Source organism: Schistocerca nitens, chromosome 9 (assembly GCF_023898315.1).
Source record: "Schistocerca nitens isolate TAMUIC-IGC-003100 chromosome 9, iqSchNite1.1, whole genome shotgun sequence".
Lineage (NCBI taxonomy): Eukaryota > Metazoa > Arthropoda > Insecta > Orthoptera > Acrididae > Schistocerca > Schistocerca nitens.
In genome coordinates, this window is record NC_064622.1 from 15,826,365 (window position 1) to 15,850,195 (window position 23,831).

General features: G+C 40.2%; 2 protein-coding genes across 14 annotated transcripts in view; both read right to left on the reverse strand.

Annotated features, from left to right (window-relative positions):
- LOC126203013 (UDP-glycosyltransferase UGT5-like) overlaps window positions 1-23,831 on the reverse strand; it is a 972,471-nt gene that overhangs the window by 180,020 nt on the left and 768,620 nt on the right. The window lies entirely within an intron of this gene.
- Window positions 1-23,831, reverse strand: part of LOC126203018 (UDP-glycosyltransferase UGT5-like) — a 125,175-nt gene that overhangs the window by 52,114 nt on the left and 49,230 nt on the right. Inside the window, exons 2-3 of the mRNA XM_049937256.1 lie at window positions 17,003-17,192; window positions 15,251-15,494 (exon numbers count right to left, since the gene is read on the reverse strand). Of these exons, the coding sequence (XP_049793213.1) occupies window positions 15,251-15,494 (244 nt within the window). The 5' untranslated portion in view covers window positions 17,003-17,192. The remainder of the gene's footprint in view (window positions 1-15,250; window positions 15,495-17,002; window positions 17,193-23,831) is intronic.

Genomic DNA, 23,831 nt, shown 5'->3' on the forward strand with positions numbered 1-23,831 from the left:
ATTGTTACAAGGCCAGATCAGTCAATCATCCAGACTGTTGCCCTTGCAACTACTGAAAAGGCTGCTGCCCCTCTTCAGGAACCACACGTTTGTCTGGCCTCTCAACAGATACCCCTCCGTTGTGGTTGCACCTACGGTACGGCTATCTGTATCACTGAGGCACGCAAGCCTCCCCACCAACAGCAAGGTCCATGGTTCATGGGGGGGGGGGTTCAAAATTGTGTGTTAGGTGAAATGTCGATTCTCTTAATAAATCATCACTCACTTCATCCTGGCATCTACCAAAGCAGTCCTTAGACTGTGTGTGGGTATCTAAGTAACCACAATCATATTGAATTGCTTTATTCTTATCATATGGCTGCAGGCATACAGCTGGCACTACCAAAACTACTGTTATCGCACTAAAAAATAGCAGAAATGCATTTATATACAGTTAAAATGTTGCAAGATTTATTTACACCCAAGCATCTTCATCATTATCAGCATAAGCTTCATCAACTATTATTAAAGCATAATAAATTTGATTTGTAATAGACTTTTCATTATATCTTCTACTCATTGGGCACTTAATTTGTCTTTTTAACCATTCATCGATACATTCTTTATGAGAAATATGATTGCAGCTTGTTGAAGTGGCAACTTCTGACACCGAGTGTATCACAATGACCAAATGTAGTGGGGAGAGGTAGAAAGCACCATATTAAAACTTGTCCGAGCTTTTCAAATGATTGATTTGTTTCCACTACAGTGCCCTGTTTACCATTGGCTGTGTCACAGGGTCCTGCAATGCTGAGGACACCGCCCCAGCGACCCAGTGCAATGCGCTGCTGTGTGTCGTCCTTGTATGCCAGCGGAGCTGTGTCGTCATCAGGGTGCCGGCAGTCGACTCAGCGTTCGGAGTCCCTGCTGACTCAGCGCCGCTTGGTGTGAGCCACGGGCGGCCAGCTGCGTCCTTCTCTCTGGTGTGTCTGAGATCACGGCGACCGCAAGCACCTGCGTCCGAATCTGTGGCCCTTGCCCCAGGATGCCTCTGGCATGCGTTGGGAGCCAAAACGACTGCCTGCGGTAGTGAGCTGAAGAGAGGCCTGCCACTGGCTGGCTGGTATGGACCCCACATTGGCCTCAGACGGTCGAACCAGCGACCTGCCGTGGGCTGGAACACTGACGCCCCATCTGCTGCTGTGTGTAGCTGGCAGTGTTACGTGCCCAGCCGTCTAGGAGAGCTGCCACACTTGAATGAACCTCGTTAGAAACCCACACCTATTTATATTCGGCTATGGGCCTCTGTTTTGCTAACGCAATGCTCTGAGTCACGTACTCATAATACCTAGGTAGGGCAGTGGGCCCCCTCTGCCTGTAACTTGCGCCATGCAGACCGCTGTGTTTACTCTTTTCAGCGGGTCTATGGCTCTGTGGCCTCCATTCTACTTTGCAACCACTGGTAGTGTAACGTATGGTCAACAGGCCCGTGCCTAGCTGTAGCCTGTGCGCTCCAAAATATTGCACCCAAACTGACTTCTCCTATCCCAGAAGGTAGTGCCCCTACATTGTTTTTATAAATCGATAATTTTCATTACTTAAGGATATACGACATTCATATTTTTTAGAGTTTTCCATCAGTATTTCATAAGGTTTAACTATTTTTTGTATAAAAGATTCAGATAGTTTCTTATATTTTAAAATTATTTTCCATCTAACTTTATCTTTAAATCCCATTACATATTTCTTCAGACAAGTCTTGTTCACTTGATGTATTTTACGAATCTAATTTATCTTGAAATTCTGTCATAAAACCAGTACAGCTGTGGCTGTGTAACATTCAATTACATGACTCCTGAAATTGATGCTGGCAGATGGAAGGTTGGTTCTATTATCTTACACTTAGTTCCATTGATTAAAATTCCGCTCCCCTCGAGCTCTATACGTTTCGCTTCTGCAGATATTCCCTGCTCAAAAAAAAAAAACTTGCTACTACCACCAAATTCTCGTAGGTGGAGAAGATCCAACTCATCCTGACCTGTTACAACCTCAGTTTTGGTTCCACAATGTCCCTTGGACAGTCTATTCCTTTCCCCCAGCTAAAAATACCTGCACCGTGCAAGTGTCCCATATTTGTAGCTTCATAGATTTTACTCCAACATTCATTATTTTTTATCCAAGCCCAACACCGATTGTGTGACTTCTTCAACCCTTAAATTTACATTATATGAACTGGTGCAATAAACACAATTTTCCCGACCCAGCACTGTCGATAACTAAAAATTTAAACAGAAAATCGTACGACTCTGACATCTTTCAACACATATTTATTACGACTTTGCCGCAAAACTTACTCCGACGCATTTATTTCTCCAGAACTGCGTTTGATTTCTCCTCCAACAACACTCCACATATGTCAGACGCTACACTTCCTCTTTCAGTGACATGAGGACTGGTATCACCATCACCCTTCCTCCATCTTCAAAAAGACTGCTGCCCCTAGCAGGCTTACAATACTCGAAAACACATGTAAAACACAATGCCTAATTAATCTATGCAAACTCAATGATACATGACATGAAAACAAAAAAACTACAAATACTCTACTACTTTCTAGATCGCAAAGCATACGTTACTTCATGCAGTACTCTATATTCCTGGTTTTCTCTGTGCTTAGCACCTCTCTTCACTCTCTCTTTCTTCCTCATTCCTTCCTGTGACATGCGTGGAATCACATCCGGGTATCCCTTAAATGGCCGTAACCACCGAATGTGTACAATCGTTGCTCTAGTTGGTAGCTGAAGATTAACGTTAATGGGGGTTGTGGTTTCAACAACTTGGTATCGCCCTTGATACCTTGTGAGGAAATTCTTCGTTTTCCCTTTTTGCGTATAGGGGCTGGGCGGCATTACCTATTACCCCACTCTATACTATGGTAAACTTCCTTTCTGCTTTACTGCATCTTCCTGCCTTTCTAAAGCCTTAGTATTTGCCTTTTGTACCCATTTCCAAACATCCCGAATTGTCCTTCAAATTAACGTACAGATTCACTTGTCCTTCCTTTCTGTAGCCTCACCAAATCAAACGGTGACAGCATTTTCGCTCGTACACTACCTCATATGGAGACAAATCGGTATTTGTATGGATTGCATGGTATGTGCATACACAGTTCTTCAGATACTCGTCCCACTGACGGTGATGAGAATCCACATAAAAACTCAGCATCTTCCTGATTGTTCTGTGTACTCGTTCTGTCATTCCATTGACCTGTGGATGCAATGTGCTAGTCCTCAACTTCTTTACGTTCAACAATTTACACAGGTTATTCATTAAATCCGACATGCAGTTGGACCCTTGGTCAGCAATTATTGTCTCCAGTACACCAAACTTCAAAATCCAGTTGTTTGCTAATGCTTACATTACCATTGCCGCCTGTTGATTTGGCATAGCCACCATCTCCACATACCTCGAAAAATGGTCTATTATTGACAGAACGAATCTGTTCCCCGATGGAGTTCACCTGAAAAGTCCTAAGACATCGATCCCCAACAAAGAAAATCGACATCTCGCTTCTGGCAATCGTTGTAGCTGTATCTGTCTCCGGCTCAAATCTGCTCTCTGCACACATGGTATACAGTTCTTGACATACTGATCCACATCTGCTTTCCTGCCTCTCCACCAATACCTCTCTGCCACTTTCCTCTTTGTCGCTTTACACCCTCCATGACCAGATAACAAGTGATCATGTGCTTCCTTTAAAGCCCTATCCCTCAACTTCTCTGACACTACTACCCTTGGCCCTAACTTTGTTTCCCTGCACAGAAGACCGTTGCACATATTAAACTGTGGCTGTGTCCAATACAATTTACAATCGTTGTCTGCACCCTGTAATTCTTGCCATACTGCTAGATCATAACCTAGGACTTCTACTTTTTCCACCTTCCTGCTTAGTGCATCCTCATTACCGTGCTTCTTCTCAGGCTTGTGCACCACCTCGTAGTCGAATTCACTAAGCCTCACAGCCCATCTAGCGAGTCTAGTGGACGTTTCCTTCAACCCCAACAACCACTTCAATGCAGCATTATCTGTCACTAGCCGAAATCTTCTCCCATGTAAATAACATTTAAAATATGTGATTCCATAGATTACGTTAAGCATCTCCCTCTCAGTTGCTGAGTAATTCGTCTCTGCTGCATTCAACTGCATAGACGCACAGGCTTCAGGATGTTCTTTTCCATCAATTTCCTAACTAAGAACACACCCTAATGCTTGGTTCTATGCATCACAAGCTAGTGTAAACTCCTTTTCTAAATCTGGAAACACAAGACCCGGAATTGATGGTAACACTTCTTTCAGTTTGTCAAACGCTTTCTTACACTCTTCTGTCCACTCAAATTTCGCACCCTTCCGTAATAATCGCGTCAACGGCTGTGCTAAATCTGCAAAACCCTTCACGAACTTTCGATAGAAATTGCAAATTACGATGAATGACTGTACTTCCTTAACTGTTTTCGGTTCCAGAAAATCCCTTACAGCCTGTACCAACCTCGGTTCTGTTCGCACTCCGACCTTACTGATAATATGACACAAATATTTTACTTCTTCTCATGCAAAATGACACTTCTCCAGTCTCAACGTCAATCGAGTTGCTCTTAGCCTCATAAAGATTCCCTTAACTGCTGTTTATGTTGCTCCATACTACCTGAAACGATTATAATGTCATCCAAATAGACAAGACGCTGCCGTGGTTTCAAACCCCTCAAGACACTGTCTAGCAACCTCTGAAACGTTCTGATGTACTGGTAATGGCCTCCAGGAGTAGAGAACACTGTTTTTGGACGATCCTCTGGAGCCACCTATAACTGATGATAACCACTTGTCAAATTCATCGTAGAAAAGTACTGGCACTGATCTAAGTGATCCAAAGTCTCTGATATGTTTGGAATGGAGTATGCGTCCGTTACTGTTTGATTATTGAGGTATCGATAGTCACAACAGAACCTGTATTTCTTAGTTCCATTCATATTTTTTTAGGCAAATGCCCGCTCCCCAGCAACTATTACTATGCTCTGTTATACCGTCCGCAAGCTGCTGATCAATGAACTCCTCCACAATCGGCTGCAAATACCTCGGTATTCTGTATGGTGTACGGGAAACAGGTGTTTCATTCCCTGTTGGTATCCTATGTTGAACTAATGGAGTTGCTGGTAACGGCCCTTGTGGAAAAAACAACTCCTTAAATTCCCACAATAATTCTTCCATATGATCTCTTTCTCCTCCATTCAAATGCTTAATTTTGTCCCCCAAAGCAGTTCTATCGGCAGTTAGTGGTTGATCGCTTCGCCTACATCTCGAACACAGGTCTTCATCATCTAGAACACCCAAATTTGCTACTAAAACTCCTTTCCTGAAATTCGCGTCTACAGCGTTAAAATTATCCACATTCACGGGAACTACTCGCCTGTCATTCCCCTCTGGTACGTGTACAACACTACGTTTCACAAAACAACCCAGTGAACCCAAAACTTCATTATCCTGCAATGGTTCAATAACACATACCGTACCTACAGGTAGATTTGACTCCACACTTAACCAAAGTGACTTCCTGGTGCCACTAAACACACACTCATGCGAATTAAGCCTTAATACTAATGTACGCGGTTCAATTCGTTTGTTCATTACGTTGAACGCCCCTCGCGACAGCTCTGCATTGAGAACAGATTCCCCTAGCTAAGATAAGATTCCACCAAGTTCCACAATTCGTTGTCCAAGGTCAATTTTGGCATGATGTTGACGCAAGAAATCTACTCCTAGAATCATGTCGTAGCCCTCGCTTACCCATGGTACTACCTCCAGGCATGCATTAAATCGGACTTTCTCTATTCGAAAGTCAGCTGTCTCCGACCCCAAAGGTGTGACTTCCTTATTCCCCACTCCACCCAACCTATAACGTGGTGGGTCTAGCTTCCTTCGTCCCATTATATTCCTAGTAGCCACTGACACTTGCGCCCCTGTGTCCAACAAAATCTTAAACTTTTTAGTTCCTACAGATCCTACCACTGAACATTTCACCTCTCCATATTTATCCGTAGCATTGAAATTAAACGGGAGCTCCATTAGGTGGGTCTTGGAACCCCTCTGCCGTTTAATGCTTGTCCACTCTCTCCTATCTCCACTTCTCCATCCTCCCCACTGCCGATTTCCACCCCTTCCTTTACTCCTCGGTGACGGGGTACATTGACTTTGCACATGTCCCATACTACCACACTTAAAACATTTCAAACCCGCTGTAAACACTGTTTGCCTTACACGTACCCCTGTTGCCACATCTATTTCCTCACATTGGTTCAAATGGTTCAAATGGCTCTGAGCACTATGGGACTAAACATCTGTGGTCATCAGTCCCCTAGAACATAGAACTACTTAAACCTAACTAACCTAAGAACATCACACACATCCATGCCCGAGGCAGGATTCGAACCTGCGACCGTAGCAGTCGCGCGGTTCCGGACTGAGCGCCTAGAACCGCGAGACGACCGCGGCGGCCGGCTTCCTCACATTGAAACCGAGCGGGGTGGCGCAGTGGTTAGCACACTGGACTCGCATTCGGGAGGACGACGGTTCAATCCCGCGTCTGGCCATCCTGATTTAGGTTTTCCGTGATTTCCCTAAATCGCTCCAGGCAAATGCCGGGATGGTTCCTTTGAAAGGGCACGGCCGACTTCCTTCCTTAATCCGATGAGACTGATAACCTCGCTATTTGGTCTCTTCCCCCCAACCAATCCAATCCTCACATCGAATTGCCAGCTGAATGGCCGAATACAATTCTTCCAGAGTTCCTTCACGCACTTTCCGTGACATATGCGCCGGTAACCTTCTCAAAATTACATCAAGTGCTCTTTGTTCGGCCTCCTGCAACGGAACACTATTCGCTTCATCACTCTCACCCAACTCGTAAGTATACTCACTTATTTCCCTTATCCTGTCCTCAAATTTCTCCATCGTCTCCCCCTGTCTCTTTCACATTGTACTTAACCCTCCCTAAAGTACCGAGCGTTATTCTGTTGTTTGCACCTTTGTAAAAACCCTTCCTATAACTGCTTAAACTTCCCTGCCTTCAGCCGGCCTCAGTGGCCGAGCGGTTCTAGGCGCTACAGTCTGGAACCACGCGACCGCTACAGTCGCAGGTTCGAATCCTGCCTCGGGCATGGATGTGTTTGATGTCCTTAGGTTAGTTATGTTTAGGTAGTTCTACGTTCTAGGGGACTGATGACCTCAGCAGTTAAGACCCATAGTGCTCAGAGCCATTTTTTGTCCTGCCTTCCTTAAGGCCTCGGAACACCTTACATATGTTTCCGCTTCACCTGTTAATCTAATCTTGGCTATATTTAACAACTGCTCATCAGACCAACCATTCATCACCACTGAAACCTCCAATCCTCCACGCACGAACGCACATCCTCAGATGCCTTAACAGAAAACGGAATAATCAAACTCGCAGCAGCTATTTCCTGCACCCTAGGCAGTAACGACCGATCAGATGCGGTTTCCCGCTCATTTATAGATGTTAATTCATTTCTCAACTGCGTATTGTCTGTTGTCCATTTTGCCACTTTTTCCAACAAAATCCGTACCGCTTCTGGTTCCGACACACCTCGCATCCCTGACTCTGCCATTGTATTGCTATCATTCCCACTTAGTCCCGAAACAAACCATTTAAGTATACGAATAACCCAACTCCCTACACCTCAGTATCAACATGGTAACATCATACTCAAACCAATACAAAAGTAATTAAATGCCACAAAAAATAATAACTCTTACTGCCCCAAATGCACTAACAGTTATTCTGGCAAAAACAATTAATGTGCCTACACAAAAATGTCCAACACTCAAAAGAAAACTGGTCAAAACTCACCACATCTTGTGACCGTAATGCAGGCGGTGGGCTCAAACGTCGTACTGAGCAGATGAAATCCGCTATTCTGACACCAAATGAAGTAGAGAGAGGTAGAAAGCACTGTATTAAGACTCGTCCAAGCTTTCCAAATGATTTATTTGTTTCCACTACAGTGCCCCGTTCACCTCGGTCTGCATCACAGGGTCCTGCAATGCTGAGGCCACCGCTCCAGCGACCCAGTGCAACACGCTGCTGTGTATCAGACTTGTACGCCAGCGGAGTTGTGGTGTTGTCAGGGTGCCGGCATTTGACTCAGCGATTGGCGTCCGTGCTGACTCAGCACCACATGGTGTGAACTGCAGGTGGCCAGCTGTGTCCTTATTACTGGCGTGGCTGAGATCGCGGCGACCACAAGTGCTCACGATCCGGCTTCCAAATATGCAGCCATCGCCCCAGGATGCCTCCAACATGTGTTGGGAGCTAAGACGACTGCTCGCAGTAGCAAGCCTAACAGTGGCCCTCCACTGGCTGGCTGGCTACCGACAATGTGTCGGCCTTAGAGGGTCCAACAGTGAGCTGCCGTGGACTGGAACGTTAGTGCCCCATCTGCTGCTGCATGTAGCTGGTGGTTTGACATGCCCTGACATCCAGGAGAGCTGCCACACGTGAATGAATCTCGTTACAAACCCACACCTATTTATACATGGCTGTGCACCTGTTTTGCTAACGCACTGCTCTGAGTCATGTACTCGTAACACCTAGGTAGCTCAGTGGGCCTCTTCTGCCTGTAACTAGCACCTTGCAGATGGCTGCGTTTACTCTTTTCAGCGGGTCTATGGCCCTATGGCCTCCATTCTACTTTGCAACCACTGGTAGCATAACTTACTGTCAACAGGCCCATGCCTGGCTGCACTCCAAAATATTGCACCAAAACTGACTTTTCCTGTCCCAAACGGTAGTGCTGCTATATAGTTTTTATAAATAGATCATTTTCATTACTTAAGGATTTAGGACATTCAAATTTTTTGATTGTTCCATCAGTATTTCATAAGGTTTGATTATTTTTTGTATAAAAGATTCAGATAGTTCCTGATATTTTAAAATTATTTCGCAACTAACTTTATCTTTAAATTCCATTATATATTTCTTCAGACAATTCTTGTTCATTGTTGAGGCTAACAATTATTGTTCACCTGATGTATTTTCTGAATCTAATTTATCTTGAACTTCTCTCATAAAACCTTTAGATAATGTTAGATTACATAGCATTTCTTTGAAATGTATTTTATCCTGAAAATCTCTAATAAAATCTTCAGATAATTTTTGACACCTTGATATGTGATTCCAATTTAGTTTATCTTGAAATTCTCTTATAAATTTTTTGGCTATATTATAACATCTCGAAATTAATTATTTCTATTCAAATTCACTAATTGGATTTTTCTTTTTAATATAATCAACACTATTACACCATATGTTTCATTTGTTAAATAGAAGTCACATAATTGTTTTTAATTCATCCACTTCATTGCAATGGCAAGAGCTCATGCTTGGCTTGCTAATATTATTATTCATTTCTTCATTAAGATTATGATTATTAATGAGATCATGCACTGAAGATGAACTAATCTCAAGCAACTGATCAATAAATTGTTGTTTCTTAAGTTTAATGTACCCTTTAAGTAATAATTCTTTTGGTCTAGCTTTCAGTTCACTGACTTTCAGACTATTTAAGCTCACCACTTCGTAGAAATAATTTTTATTAGATCAATAAAAAAATTAAAATTCAAAAAAGTATCATTTTCCTCTTAAAAATTAATCCAGTCTTCGAACAAAGAAATGCATTAATTACAAATGACAGTTTAAGTTTTCCATATGTAATACCAGAGAGGTAAAATTTCCCATCTGAAAATTTTAAACAGATTTGAAAAGATTGTAATGATTACTAAGCCAACAGCTACACTTACATGCAGATATCAATTTCATTAATGAACTGGGATTGTATTCATTAATTTTTAAATTAAAAAATTAAAAGTCTAATAAATTTTTTTTCTCTTGAATGTAATGAATTATAGATCTAATCAACAAGCTTACTTATAATAATAATCAAGTGTGTATGATTATTGATGAAAAGAATAATTCAAGGTATTACAAAAATCAAGTTACTGATTTTTAGGATATGTTCAACAAAGGAAAGCAATTCAAGACCATCTAAATATTTACAAAACAAAAAAAAATCAATGAACCAGGTCTATATTCCTTAGTTATGAGATCTAAAATGCTCTTACCAGAAAATTTTCAAGATTGGGCTTATGAAGAAGAATTAGAAAATATGGAGACTGTAACATTAAAAAAGAAGTAATATCTTTTTATAAAGATAAGATAAATCACAAAAATTATTGCATAGAACAACCAGAAAAAATAATTAAAAAATGAAGAATGCAATAAAATATATGGGGAACGAATAGAAAATTTAAGATAAATGGTTCATATTGCTTCATAGATAATATACGAACTAAATGAAGAAATAAATAAGTTATTACCTCATGTTGTCCCTCAAACAGTGAAAATTTTAGACCGACTTCCGTTTTTTGAAATTATTTGACAATGATTGCGAGTACACTTGCTACGTTATCATAGCTCAGAGAAAAAATGTATGAAAACAGTTATATAGGATCGAAGATAGACATCCAAATTGTAAAGAAATGTTATTACTTCATTCCAATTCCTTTTCAGTAAATTTATATCAATGAATGAATGAAGTTTTAAGAATTATTTGTTTTCATAATTATTTTAATATTTTAAATGATTACACTCAGGAGCAATTGATTAATGATATAATAAATCTACATATGGCAAATTGGGTTTATATTTTCAGCAAGTGGTGTCCCACTCTCTAAAAATTAAAGGATACTAAAACCAGAGGTGCAGAGTAGCACCTCTGAAAAATTTAAACAAATGGTATTTTATTATTTTACAGAGGAATCCAAATGCCCTGCGAAAATTTTGAACTTAATTCATTACGGAATTTCAGAAAGGATTTTCTCCCCTCCTGCATATCTTAAACTTTATCCATTATTGATATTGAAAGGTCTCAGATGGAGAATCCTGGAAATACAAAGCAGATGAAATTTTATATATTATTTATGACTATTTTCAAGTGTGTAAATATTTACCTACCTGTAATAATATCAATTTTCAATGCATCAAATATTTGATAACATACAAAAACATCAAATAATTTAAACAAAAGTCAGCAATCGAATATTATGATACTGAAATATGACAAGGAAAACCTAATTTTATTAAAAATTAAAAAACTAATAAAAATTATTTTTAATAAATGGTGGCAATTCCATTGATATCTAATTCAGAAACATACATCATTACATGACTTAAGACTTCAGACTGCAACAATTTATTTGAATTTATTCAGAATAATACAGGATTGTTTATAACAATAAAGACGTTTTTGTTATAAATGACAAAGAGAGTAATCTGTGGTAAAGCCAAATATGTTACAGAGTTACTGGAGCATAAATATACTGATGATGCAATTCGAAGACATATAGATATCGATGATAAACTAAAATATGAATATATATCTAGAATCAACAAATTACTGGGTCTAATTCATAATGAAAAAAATAACTATATTTATCAACAAATCTTGACTGTAAAAGTTGATATTTAAATCAAATTTGCCTCTTGCTGAAATGTTTACTAAATTGGTAACTAAAGAAGTTTTACCAACCATTAGAAAACATGGTCAACACAAATTTAGAACAACAAATTGAAGATTTACAAATTGGTCAAGAAATGGCTATGTGTGTTCTGAAGAAAAGAAGAGAAGAATCTGAAAACTTCATGAGAAATATTAAATTATCAGAGAAATACAACCATATGTAGTTACATAAGATATTAATTTTGAGACATATGTTCGTTCTTGTAAAATTAATTGATGATGAATCTGAATACTATTATTATGTCATTAGAATACAAAGATGAAATTTTACAAACACAATTATGTGGAATTATAGAGAGATATCCAGATTGTGAAGAAATGTTAAGACTTGCATATGATCCTAACTCAATAAATTTATATGAAAGAATGAAAGAAAATTTAAGGATTGTCTGTCATCAGTTATTTCAATATTTGGATGACTACACTCAAGAACAATTGATAATTGATATAAATAATCTTCATGAGACTGAAGTAATGTAATTTTAAATACCACAGTAAATAACTTACAATTGCTTTTTAAGTATTCATAAACAATACGAATTTCTTCTCCATTAAGATTGTGCAAATAATTCATATCAGTGAACTGAGTTATGAATTTAGATACTATATTTTCATTGTCATCCGGATAACATACGGAGAGAAAAAATGGAGAGATAATTTTCTCATTGGTAGTGTTTGGTAAATTTATATATATAAATTTTAGAAGATATTTTTTAATTTAGGTAGCTGATGAAGATGATGAAAATAAGTAGAACAAGGGACTTCAAACATGCAAATTAATTATTTCTCAATAAAAGTAAGTTTTCAATTACTTTTTTGTAATTAAATTTTATATAACATTCATAACTATTCTTATGTACATTTAATAAGTAAAAGTCACCAAATCCAATATTTGATTCCAACAACTCAAATTTAAAATCCTCAAATGGTTCTGACATTGAATTGTTTTTGTTAACTTTTATCTGAATATTAAAATATACTTGGATGTAGCCCAAGGACTGCTTTAGTTGCAGCTTATCTTCTTTAATAAAACACTAACCGGAACGAATATTATAATTAGTATCAAACTGATTTAAAGTTTCAATGAAGGCTTCCATTTATATATAAATTTTTTATAAGATAATATTATATTGCGACAGCTAAAGCAGTCCAAAGACTGCTTCTTTATTTACCAAACTGTTATATGTATCATCAGATCCTAACCTTTTAACATATACTTTATTATCTTTCCTTTTAAGAACTTTTCCAAGAAGGTATACATGAGGATAGGTTTTTTCCTATTATTCATACTTATAAAAATTTTGTTTTACTTCATCACCATTTAAATCTTTCAATTTATATGCGGTTGTAGAAGACACAGTCTGAAGACTGCTTTCGCTGTCCCCAAAATGAATAACATCTTGGACTTCAAAAATTTCTGTTGTTCAATTGGCTGCATTTCCTTTTTCAAAAGTCCCTTATGTTTACTGATTCTAACTTTAGTTCCTTTTTAAAATTTATTTCTATCTTGGTTTGTAATTTCTTTCATTAACTGCTGTTGGTTTCGTTTTATAATTGAATGTTTTGTGTTTGTCAGCTAATTTCGAGACTAAATCAACTCATGTCATCCTTGAAGGAAATTTTTTCCAAGTCTTTTCTTGCAATGCTCTGTTAAACATTTTAACAACAGATGCTTTTAATTTGGTAAAAGTTGAGTAATGATTAATATTATACTTTTCATCAATTCTTGAACATCTTTATTATAAAATTTTTTTCCATTATCTATTTGTAAATATTTTGGATTGTGGCCTTCTCTAAATATTTTTGCAAAAGCATAAACTACATTTTTACCTTTTTATCTTTAACTGGAATATCCCAAATTTTGAACAAACATCTGTTACAGTTAATAAATATTTATATCCTTTCTTTATTTTTGGAATTACTTTCAGATTACCTGAGTCCATTTCAACTAAATCAGCTTGCCATAGATCATCCATTCCAAAAGAAATTACATTTCTTTGTTTAAAATTTTTCTCATTGGTTTATGTAATTCATTCACAATTTCTTCACAAATATTAAATTTTTTAAATGAATTTACTATTTTTAGTTTTACATACTGTACAAAGACCCTCAATTCTTTGTCTTCCATTTTCAGTTGTTACTCTGTGAGGGTTATGTGTTTCAGCAAACTTTTTTCAGTTCAATGAGTAGATATGGGTTTCCATTTATGTAGGATAAATGCTTACTAACGTTTTAATTATTTCACCAAATACAATTAACTTTACATCAACTGGCACAGTTTTTACTTTATCCTTGAATCTTATAGTTTGAAAATTTGATTTTTGTACAATGATTAATTGATTATTATTATTTATTTCATATAGTTTATCAGATACACTTACTGTAAAACAAAAATCGTCAAATTCCAATCCCTGATTATATTCTTACCAACAATTATAATTCTCTTAATTCTGAAATCATATTCAAAATTGTATATTTTTTGTTCATCTCCAGCCATAAACGTAAATTGAATTATCTGTCTATCATATACTAAATTTTCCGGTCTATTACATCCCTCTGAAGCAGATGTAAGATTTGTATGCATGCTTTTTATTTTTTTCATCAAGATTTTTTATAGTGTTAAAAGTATCTTCATGAATTTGTGGTGGCATGTCTGAATAAAATATTCTCAGTTTTGAATATCAGCTGATTATTGAATGCTTTTAATATTATTTATGTACATTGTAAATTTTACACTGTACTTCATTTGATGACTTGATGTTTTTCCGGAAACTTAGTAATGATTAACACTAGTGAAGTGAAACACTGTTTTACATAAGAATATGTGTAGAACAGGTCAATGTATTCAGTTTACAAAATAGGTACCTTAGCAGATTTATTATATAGTATTGCAGTTTTTATTTGTAGTGCAGTACACTCCACTTTTGACAGAAGTTATCTGAAAACATATATTTATGTCCCTGCTTCAAAATTTGTCCAAAAAGTTAGGATTGTAGTTTATTAAGTTTGTAGCTCGCCTAGCTACTGCCTTATGGCCATCTTTAGTAAATTCGTGTTAGTTAACGATGGGAAATTAGAATTGCAATTCATAAACAGACATTGCAAGGAAAAGGGTTACCACACAGTGATGAAGAAAAGATCTGGCAACATCGTCGCAGAGTATTTATAACACTGTCGCAGAAGGTGGAGCAGGGGTGGCAACAACTAGAACACGTGGCGCACTGCTATCAGTACAGCTGACTGAATACACCATTGTCGGAGTTTCTACATTACAGATCTGTAGCTTGTAGGAGAACGTGTGACTTGGTCTTAATTAATAGCGGCCACAGTGAACGATCCAGGTGATTTTCGGAATGATTATGAAAGGCTGCAAAAATTATGCTAAACAGAGTATTTATGCGAAATATCATTCGTTAGGCGAATCAATTTCCTGCATTTTCTTTTATTCATTGCGCGAATCCCTCGTTATGTGAGGTGCACGGTAAATAAGGTTGCACTGTAGTAAAGGAAATTATGGCGTGTGGGACACCGTGCACGACACACCCGTGACCGCAGGTCGAATTGGTGGTGTTCGGAGATGCCTGCTCTAGGGAAACCAGCGTTCTATGTCCAGCAGTGTGGCTTACCTGCAGCAGTGTAAGGGTTGGCAATGAGTATCTCTGTCCAGTTGCCGTCCGTCCGGCTGGAGGGAAAGGTGGTGACGGTGGTGACTTGGTGGCCCCGCTGCTCTAGCGTCCTCAGGAAGGTCTCGGCCAGCCCCCACTGGCTGCGGCCGACCGACTGGAACAGCCCCAACACCCGGGCAGCCTCCAGCTGACCCGGCGGCACCACCAGACACAGAAAAGCGCACAGCGACCACGCGGGCACCATCTGGAATTTCACACCAGACTTCAGTGAGCTCGCTAATTCCAGAACGGACGAACCCGAGATACCGCTGATTCTTTTCTAATCCAGCGATTTATCTCATCCTGCCAGTTGCGTCATTCTACTTTTACGAAGGCTTTAAATGGGAACATTTTTAGGTTAGGCTTTACCGTGACTGATACTGACATTAAATGAAACAAGTTTACTGTTACCAGTCACCGTTTTATTTATTTCCACGACGCGTTTCGAAGGTTTAAACCTCCATCATCGGGTAGATTTACATTAGTTAGTATTACATATGTGTGTGTGTTGTGTTACGATTTTTGGAGGAACTTGTGGCACTGCCTAGTGGAAAAACAAGACACTATTTCAGAATATGGTTTAGGATTACTTTTGACAAAAAAGTGAACTAATATCTAATGGTAAACATTAAATAAGTAAACTAGAGTACCTCCAGTGGTCATAGGTTCCTTTTGCTGTCGTAACACATCACATGTATACTGCCACATTTGTAAACATATATGACGTCTGGAATCAGTTGGGTGCAAGGCTCGTATAGCAGAAGAGAAGACATAATCGCAAAGTGCAAAGAATATTCATCGTAACAACATTATTACAGAATAATTGTTTAAAGCATTTGGAGGTGTTTGTTTTGAGGTGTCGAATATATGTGTGTGTACTTCAGGTGGTATATAAATCCAATTCTGACAAGTTAAAACAGCTAAACATTCGTACTCGTTTATAAAATCAGGTGAAATGTTAAAACGGCTTAAAGTTCATACTTGTTAATAACAATTAGGTGAAATGTTACAGGCTTGAATTACAATGATCATATTGGCTACAGCAGTGAAATCATACATAGACGACACTCTTTGATTGGGATTAATAAACAAATGTGAGGGGCTGGAGGCAGAAGGAGAGGAAGAGAGAGAGAGAAAGTGTGTGTCTGTGAGAGAGGGAAGGAGGGAGAGGGAGAGAGAGAGAGAGAGAGAGAGAGAGAGAGAGAGGAAAGAGTGATTGTATGAGAGGAAACATTTACATGGCAAGGAGTCTTAAGATTACATGTTGCATATATTAGCTGCCTAAAGGTTGGGGTAATACATTAACCAATGTAACAGTAAACTTGTTGTTTCATTTAATTTTACGAAGGCTTTTTTCTTTCCTTTTTTTTTTCTTCCGATGTCCAGAGAAGCTTTGTGGACGTGTGTTGCAGTACGCCCGTCTACACTGGCATGTCGCACTTTTCAGTTCTGAGCACACAGTAAGCACCTGAAGATGACAGTAAAATAACGTCTCCAGTAATCAGCGCAATAAAAGTAAGAAACAGAGTAGAGAAACAGTTGAATGACGCTCGAAATCATGTACAGGAAATGAGGCACGTGAAATGTTTGTCTAAGATATTTTAGTTCTTATTTTTAGACAAAACATTTGACAAACGTTTGCCTGATGTTTCCGTTCGCTCACGTGTGACAGTCAGTGGGTTAAGCGACGGCCGGCAGCTGCCCGCTACTCACCGTTGCCCGCACGCCTCGACAGCCGGCTGTGGACCGCGGCGGCAGCACACTGGCGGGGCAGGGACAGAGAGCGCTGAAGGCCCAGCTGTACGGGTTTCTTCCGGCGGCCTCGACCCGCTGACGTCACCGCCACTGGGCCAGAAACCGCCGCCGGCTCGAGACCACGCAGTGGGACGTAGGAGCGCCAGAGCTGGGGAACGTCAGGCGTCTTTGGAAACTGCGGCAGCTGAACGACACGTGAGAGGTTTTACGACTACAGCCGCTGATAAGGCGCGGTAGGTCTCGTCGCCTGACACTGTGTGGTTCCAACCTGCTTTCTCCGTTGCGTGGTTGTAAAAGTTTTACCATGTGCAGGGTGTGGCGACATAAATAAAAAAAATTTAATTTTTTTTTTAAAGAGGAAAATTATGGATATGGAACTGTAACTTCCGAATTTTTGACGGGATTTTTTACGGATTGTATTGACCGGCTTGAATGCAGACAAATTCAGTGCTGCGTGAAATTTGCCTGTAATATAATTTAGAAGTCTGATTAATTACATTTTTGAATTCTACGTCATTGTTGATTAAATCAGAGTTCTCACCTTTGACGTAGAATTAGTCCTTCTGCGACAATATTAATTCATTAGTCGCCATCGATGTTCTTCTCTTTGTTGACCGTGTGTATCTTCCTGAGTCGGCATCGGTGGAAACCAACGAATACAATGCTACGTCGCTTCAAATAATTCTCATAAAACTTCGATACTTCTCACTATTTTTTATTCACAAGACAATAAGACTTGCTCTGCTCGTCGCACTAACCATAAATACTAACAAGATGGCTGCCTTTCCGCACACATCAGAAATTACGTCTATGCTCTACAAGGTAACAATCGAAAGTGTCTCATAACTGCTTCTTGGAGTATGAAACAAAATAGAATCCAATATGAACATTACAGAGATTATATTCTACATCCCTCTCAATTTAATCTTTGGCGCAGCCATTAAGGTATTGTATGTCTCTGCGTCGGAATGTGTCATTACAAGGGTTAGTTTGCTTGTATCATGACGTTTCTCACTAAAACGATGAACAGTTCACACGACATCTTGCTTTTCAATTAGTCGTGCAGTCGTTCAGGTTTAACAAAGGTATCAGACGAAGAGGCAAATTCTCTGTCACGTATTTCAAAAGTGCACAGTGTTAACGCTTTTAGATCTGAACCATCTGTTTTTCAAACGAAGAAAGGTTAGTGGCATTAGGTATTCACAAAATTCTCATATCTTCAGCCAAACTTTGTGATTTACCGGATGTATATTACCAGCCAATTTCAGTTTGGAACACACTATCAGTGAAGTAAAGTGCCCACACTTTGCTGATGGCGAGATTTCAGATTAACACGATGAATAATGGTGAGGTTTCTAGTTCCCTCCGATTTCACGAATTACCGTATAACATGTACAATAACGAGAATTTCTAGCGAATACTTTTTTTTTAAAAAAAAGCAGGTTCAGTGAGAGAAAATTTAAGCTCTATAATATTCCGCACTGTGAGACATTTCTGGAGGATTGCAGATCTCCTAAGGAGGGAACCACTGTGTAGAATTATGATTATACTGAGAATTTTAAATACTGAGCTGTTCGAGACTCTTTCGATATTAGGAGTGATTTAAAATGGAATGGCCATATAAAGTTGATCGTCGGTAAAGCAGATGCCAGACAGATTCATTGGAAGAATCCTAAGGAAATGCAATCCGAAAACAAAGGAAGTAGGTTACAGTACGCTTGTTTGCACACTGTTTGAATACTGCTCAGCAGTGTGGGATCCGTACCAGATAGGGTTGATAGAAGAGATAGAGAAGATCCAACGGAGAGCAGCGCGCTTCGTTACAGGATCATTTAGTAATCGCGAAAGCGCTACGGAGATGACAGATAAACTCCAGTGGAAGACTCTGCAGGAGAGACGCTCAGTAGCTCGGTACGGGCTTTTGTTGAAGTTTCGAGAACATACCTTCAACGAGGAGTCAAGCAGTACATTGCTCCCTCCTACGTATATCTCGCGAAGAGACCATGAGGATAAAATCAGAGAGATAGAGCCCACACAGAGACATACCGACAATCTTTCTTTCCACGAACAATACGAGACTGGAATAGAAGGGAGAACCGATAGAGGTACTCATGGTGCCCTCCGCCACACACCGTCAGGTGGCTTGCGGAGTATGGATATACACTCCTGGAAATTGAAATAAGAACACCGTGAATTCATTGTCCCAGGAAGGGGAAACTTTATTGACACATTCCTGGGGTCAGATACATCACATGATCACACTGACAGAACCACAGGCACATAGACACAGGCAACAGAGCATGCACAATGTCGGCACTAGTACAGTGTATATCCACCTTTCGCAGCAATGCAGGCTGCTATTCTCTCCTGGAGACGATCGTAGAGATGCTGGATGTAGTCCTGTGGAACGGCTTGCCATGCCATTTCCACCTGGCGCCTCAGTTGGACCAGCGTTCGTGCTGGACGTGCAGACCGCGTGAGACGACGCTTCATCCAGTCCCAAACATGCTCAATGGGGGACAGATCCGGAGATCTTGCTGGCCAGGGTAGTTGACTTACACCTTCTAGAGCACGTTGGGTGGCACGGGATACATGCGGACGTGCATTGTCCTGTTGGAACTGCAAGTTCCCTTGCCGGTCTAGGAATGGTAGAACGATGGGTTCGATGACGGTTTGGATGTACCGTGCACTATTCAGTGTCCCCTCGACGATCACCAGTGGTGTACGGCCAGTGTAGGAGATCGCTCCCCACACCATGATGCCGGGTGTTGGCCCTGTGTGCCTCGGTCGTATGCAGTCCTGATTGTGGCGCTCACCTGCACGGCGCCAAACACGCATACGACCTCATTGGCACCAAGGCAGAAGCGACTCTCATCGCTGAAGACGACACGTCTCCATTCGTCCCTCCATTCACGCCTGTCGCGACACCACTGGAGGCGGGCTGCACGATGTTGGGGCGTGAGCGGAAGACGGCCTAACGGTGTGCGGGACCGTAGCCCAGCTTCATGGAGACGGTTGCGAATGGTCCTCGCCGATACCCCAGGAGCAACAGTGTCCCTAATTTGCTGGGAAGTGGCGGTGCGGTCCCCTACGGCACTGCGTAGGATCCTACGGTCTTGGCGTGCATCCGTGCGTCGCTGCGGTCCGGTCCCAGGTCGACGGGCACGTGCACCTTCCGCCGACCACTGGCGACAACATCGATGTACTGTGGAGACCTCACGCCCCCCCGTGTTGAGCAATTCGGCGGTACGTCCACCCGGCCTCCCGCATGCCCACTATACGCTCTCGCTCAAAGTCCGTCAACTGCACATACGGTTCACGTCCACGCTGTCGCGGCATGCTACCAGTGTTAAAGACTGCGATGGAGCTCCGTATGCCACGGCAAACTGGCTGACACTGACGGCGGCGGTGCACAAATGCTGCGCAGCTAGCGCCATTCGACGGCCAACACCGCGGGTCCTGGTGTGTCCGCTGTGCCGTGCGTGTGATCATTGCTTGTACAGCCCTCTCGCAGTGTCCGGAGCAAGTATGGTGGGTCTGACACACCGGTGTCAATGTGTTCTTTTTTCCATTTCCAGGAGTGTAGATATAGATGTAGAAGTGCTACTCGTACACGGGACACGCCAAGTCACCAAAGGGCCTCTGTCTGTAGACGGCAGGTAATTAATTATGTGCTGCTCTTGAAACAGGACTCAACACTTATCGAGGCGTCTTTCACCTGTTTACTGAGTACGTGACAACTGCCCAACTCTGTAAAAATGAAAACGAGCTCAGTTAATATATCGAAAGAAATTAGTTTACTAGATGAGGCTCTACTTTATATTAAAAAAAACTACCAATTAGGTCGTTTAGACCTCTTTGGAATTATTAGGCCATAGTACGTTTGTAAGTAGGCTGTTTAGGTTTTTATGTTCGTAACGCCACGTAGCGCTCTGTATGAAAATCACTGACAGTGCTGTTTGCAGTCTGTGGCTCGTTGGCATTGTTGGAATATTCGCTATTGTAGTGTCGGGCAGTTGGACGTGAACAGCGCGTAGCATTGGGCAGTTGGAGGTGAGCCGCCAGCAGTGGTGGATGTGGGGAGAGAGATGCCAGAGTTTTGAGCGGACGGTCTCGACGCGTGTCCGCCAGAAAAAGGATACTTGTTTAATTGGATGTCACAATATACAGGTTGGTCCATTGTTCGTGACCGGGCCAAATATCTCACGAATTAAGCGTCAACCGAAAAAACTACAAAGAACGAAACTTGTTTGGCTTGAAGGGTTAAACCAGACGGCGCTATGGTTGGCCCGCTAGATGGCGCTGCCATAGGTCAAACGGATATCAACTGCGTTTTTTTAAATAGGAACCCCCATTTTTATTACATATTCGTGTAGTACGTAAAGAAATATTAATGTTTTAGTTGGACCACTTTTTTCGCTTTGTGATAGATGGCGCTGTAATAGTCACAAACGTATAAATACGTGGTATCACGATATCCGTCTCTGAAAGTATTTGTATGGAGTGTAGCCATGTATGGAAGTGAAACATGGACGATAAATAGTTTGGACAAGAAGAGAATAGAAGCTTTCGAAATGTGGTTCTACAGAAGAATGCTGAAGATTAGGTGGGTAGATCACATAACTAATGATGAAGATGGCCCGGTCACGATCAATGGACCACCCTGTATATATAATGATTTTTGAATGCTATTAAGGTAAATACATTGTTTGTTCTCTATTAAAATCTTTCGTTTGCTAACTGTGCCTATCAGTAGTTAGTGCCTTCAGTAGATGGAATCCTTTATTTAGCTGGCAGTATTGGCGCCCGCTGTATTGCAGTAGTTCGAATATCGAAGATTTTTGTGAGGTAAGTGATTCATGAAAGGTATAGGTTCTTGTTAGTCAGGGCTATTTTTTTAGGGATTATTCAAAGTCAGATTGCGTTGCACGAAAAATATTGTGTCAGTTTAGTGATGATCAGAATAAGTACAGAGAAAACGGTTTGAATACGTTAAGTTTTGCTCAGCTTTTTGAAAATCAAATAACGTAGAAGTTTTTCAGCACTGTTATTCATAATTTTTCTAAGGGGACGTTTCGTATTTCTTAATTTTTCAAAGGGGAAGTTACATATATCGACACTTCGCCGAGGATACCTCACTGGAATCTTCTGATTTTTTCTTGTAGTTTGTGTAATTAGTGTAATTATTGTTTATTGCTAGTGCGTAATTGTAGAGAGAATCTCCTTTGTAGTTGTAGTTTTTCAGTGTTGTACTGTGAAACTGTTGTGGCATGCATGTAGATTTGCACCAAGTATTTCGCAGCCGCGCTTTCAATTAATTGCATGTTATTTTCAGTGCTAGTTTAATGTGTTTTCTTATTTTGCTCTTCAAATTGTGCTTTTCTCTGTTATCGTGTGAAATATTGTGACAATTATGGCGTGTGGAAAACATAATACTAGGCTCCAAAGTAAACTGAGAAATGACAATGAAGACGAGAGTATTGTGTTAGCGCCACCGTGTAATGAATTAGCAAATATTCAAAATAGTAATTTGGTGATTGTGCATAGGGAAATGGACCAGACAATAAGTAATGGTGTAGACAGTGAAACAGCTAGTGAACAGGGTAGTATTGTCTATCGATCGGTCGGCAACAGCTCGCCCCAGGAATCCGAAATGACAGGACACAACCTTGCAAATGCTGTAAATTTAGGTTTTGCGTTATTAGCCGTTTCTCAATCAAGACAAGACACATTTTCTTCTTTTCAAAATGCGAATGTTGCCGGTACAAATGCACTGCCGAAAAGTACAGAGGAACATGTTTCAGACATCAGTGCATTGTTTTAAAAATTAATGCAACAAATGGGACAACAGCTTCAAAAGATAGACGCAATGCAACAACATCAAAGACAATCACAGCAGCAAATGGAACAAAATCAGGAACGGACACAGCAACAGCTATAAAAGTTAGACACAATGAAGCAAAATCCTCAAAAGTTAGACACAACGCTTGAAAAACACGCGAAGGTTTAACTACTGAGTCATATAACATCGAATCTAAATGTCAAAAAGTCTGTAAAAACACAAATTTCTGAGCATTTTCAACGTATTTTTTCCCGTCATGAAAATGCATTATAGAATCACGAAGCAGCCATAAAAGAACTGCAAACTATTGTTAATGAAAATCACGACACCTTGCAAACTAAAATTGACTCAGTTGCATCTACCGATTCGGTTATGCAACTTGCAAAAACTCAGGAAAACTTACAGGACACAGTAGATACGCTTTCGGCACAAACGGACGCTCTCAAACTTCGTTCAGAAAAACACACGGATGATATCAGCTCACTATCGAAAAAATTAGTCGAACTTTCGGATCAGCTAAATAATTTATCTACGAAGGTAGATGATGATCTGACTGACGCAAAATCGGTAGCCTTTACCGACACAGAAGAGTACGAACAAATTAGGAAATTGAAACAAAATCAGAATCAAATTACTATGCAACATAAAAGAGAAATCCGGGAAGTACAAGATCAGTTGGCACAAGTAATGCAAGAATTACATATTTCAGCGGACACTCGCACTCCAATACGGGAAGAGGGGCTTGGAAATACGGAAAAGCCACAAAATAATAACACAGGGCATTTCGGAAATTATGAAAGAAATTGGCAAGGTGCACCGAATTTTGAGATGGAAACGCCGACACGACGTAACAATGACCGATATGCGACTCGCCGTCATGATGACTGACTATCAACTGTTCATTACTACACATAAATTCAAAACATTTAAGAATTCTGGCAACGA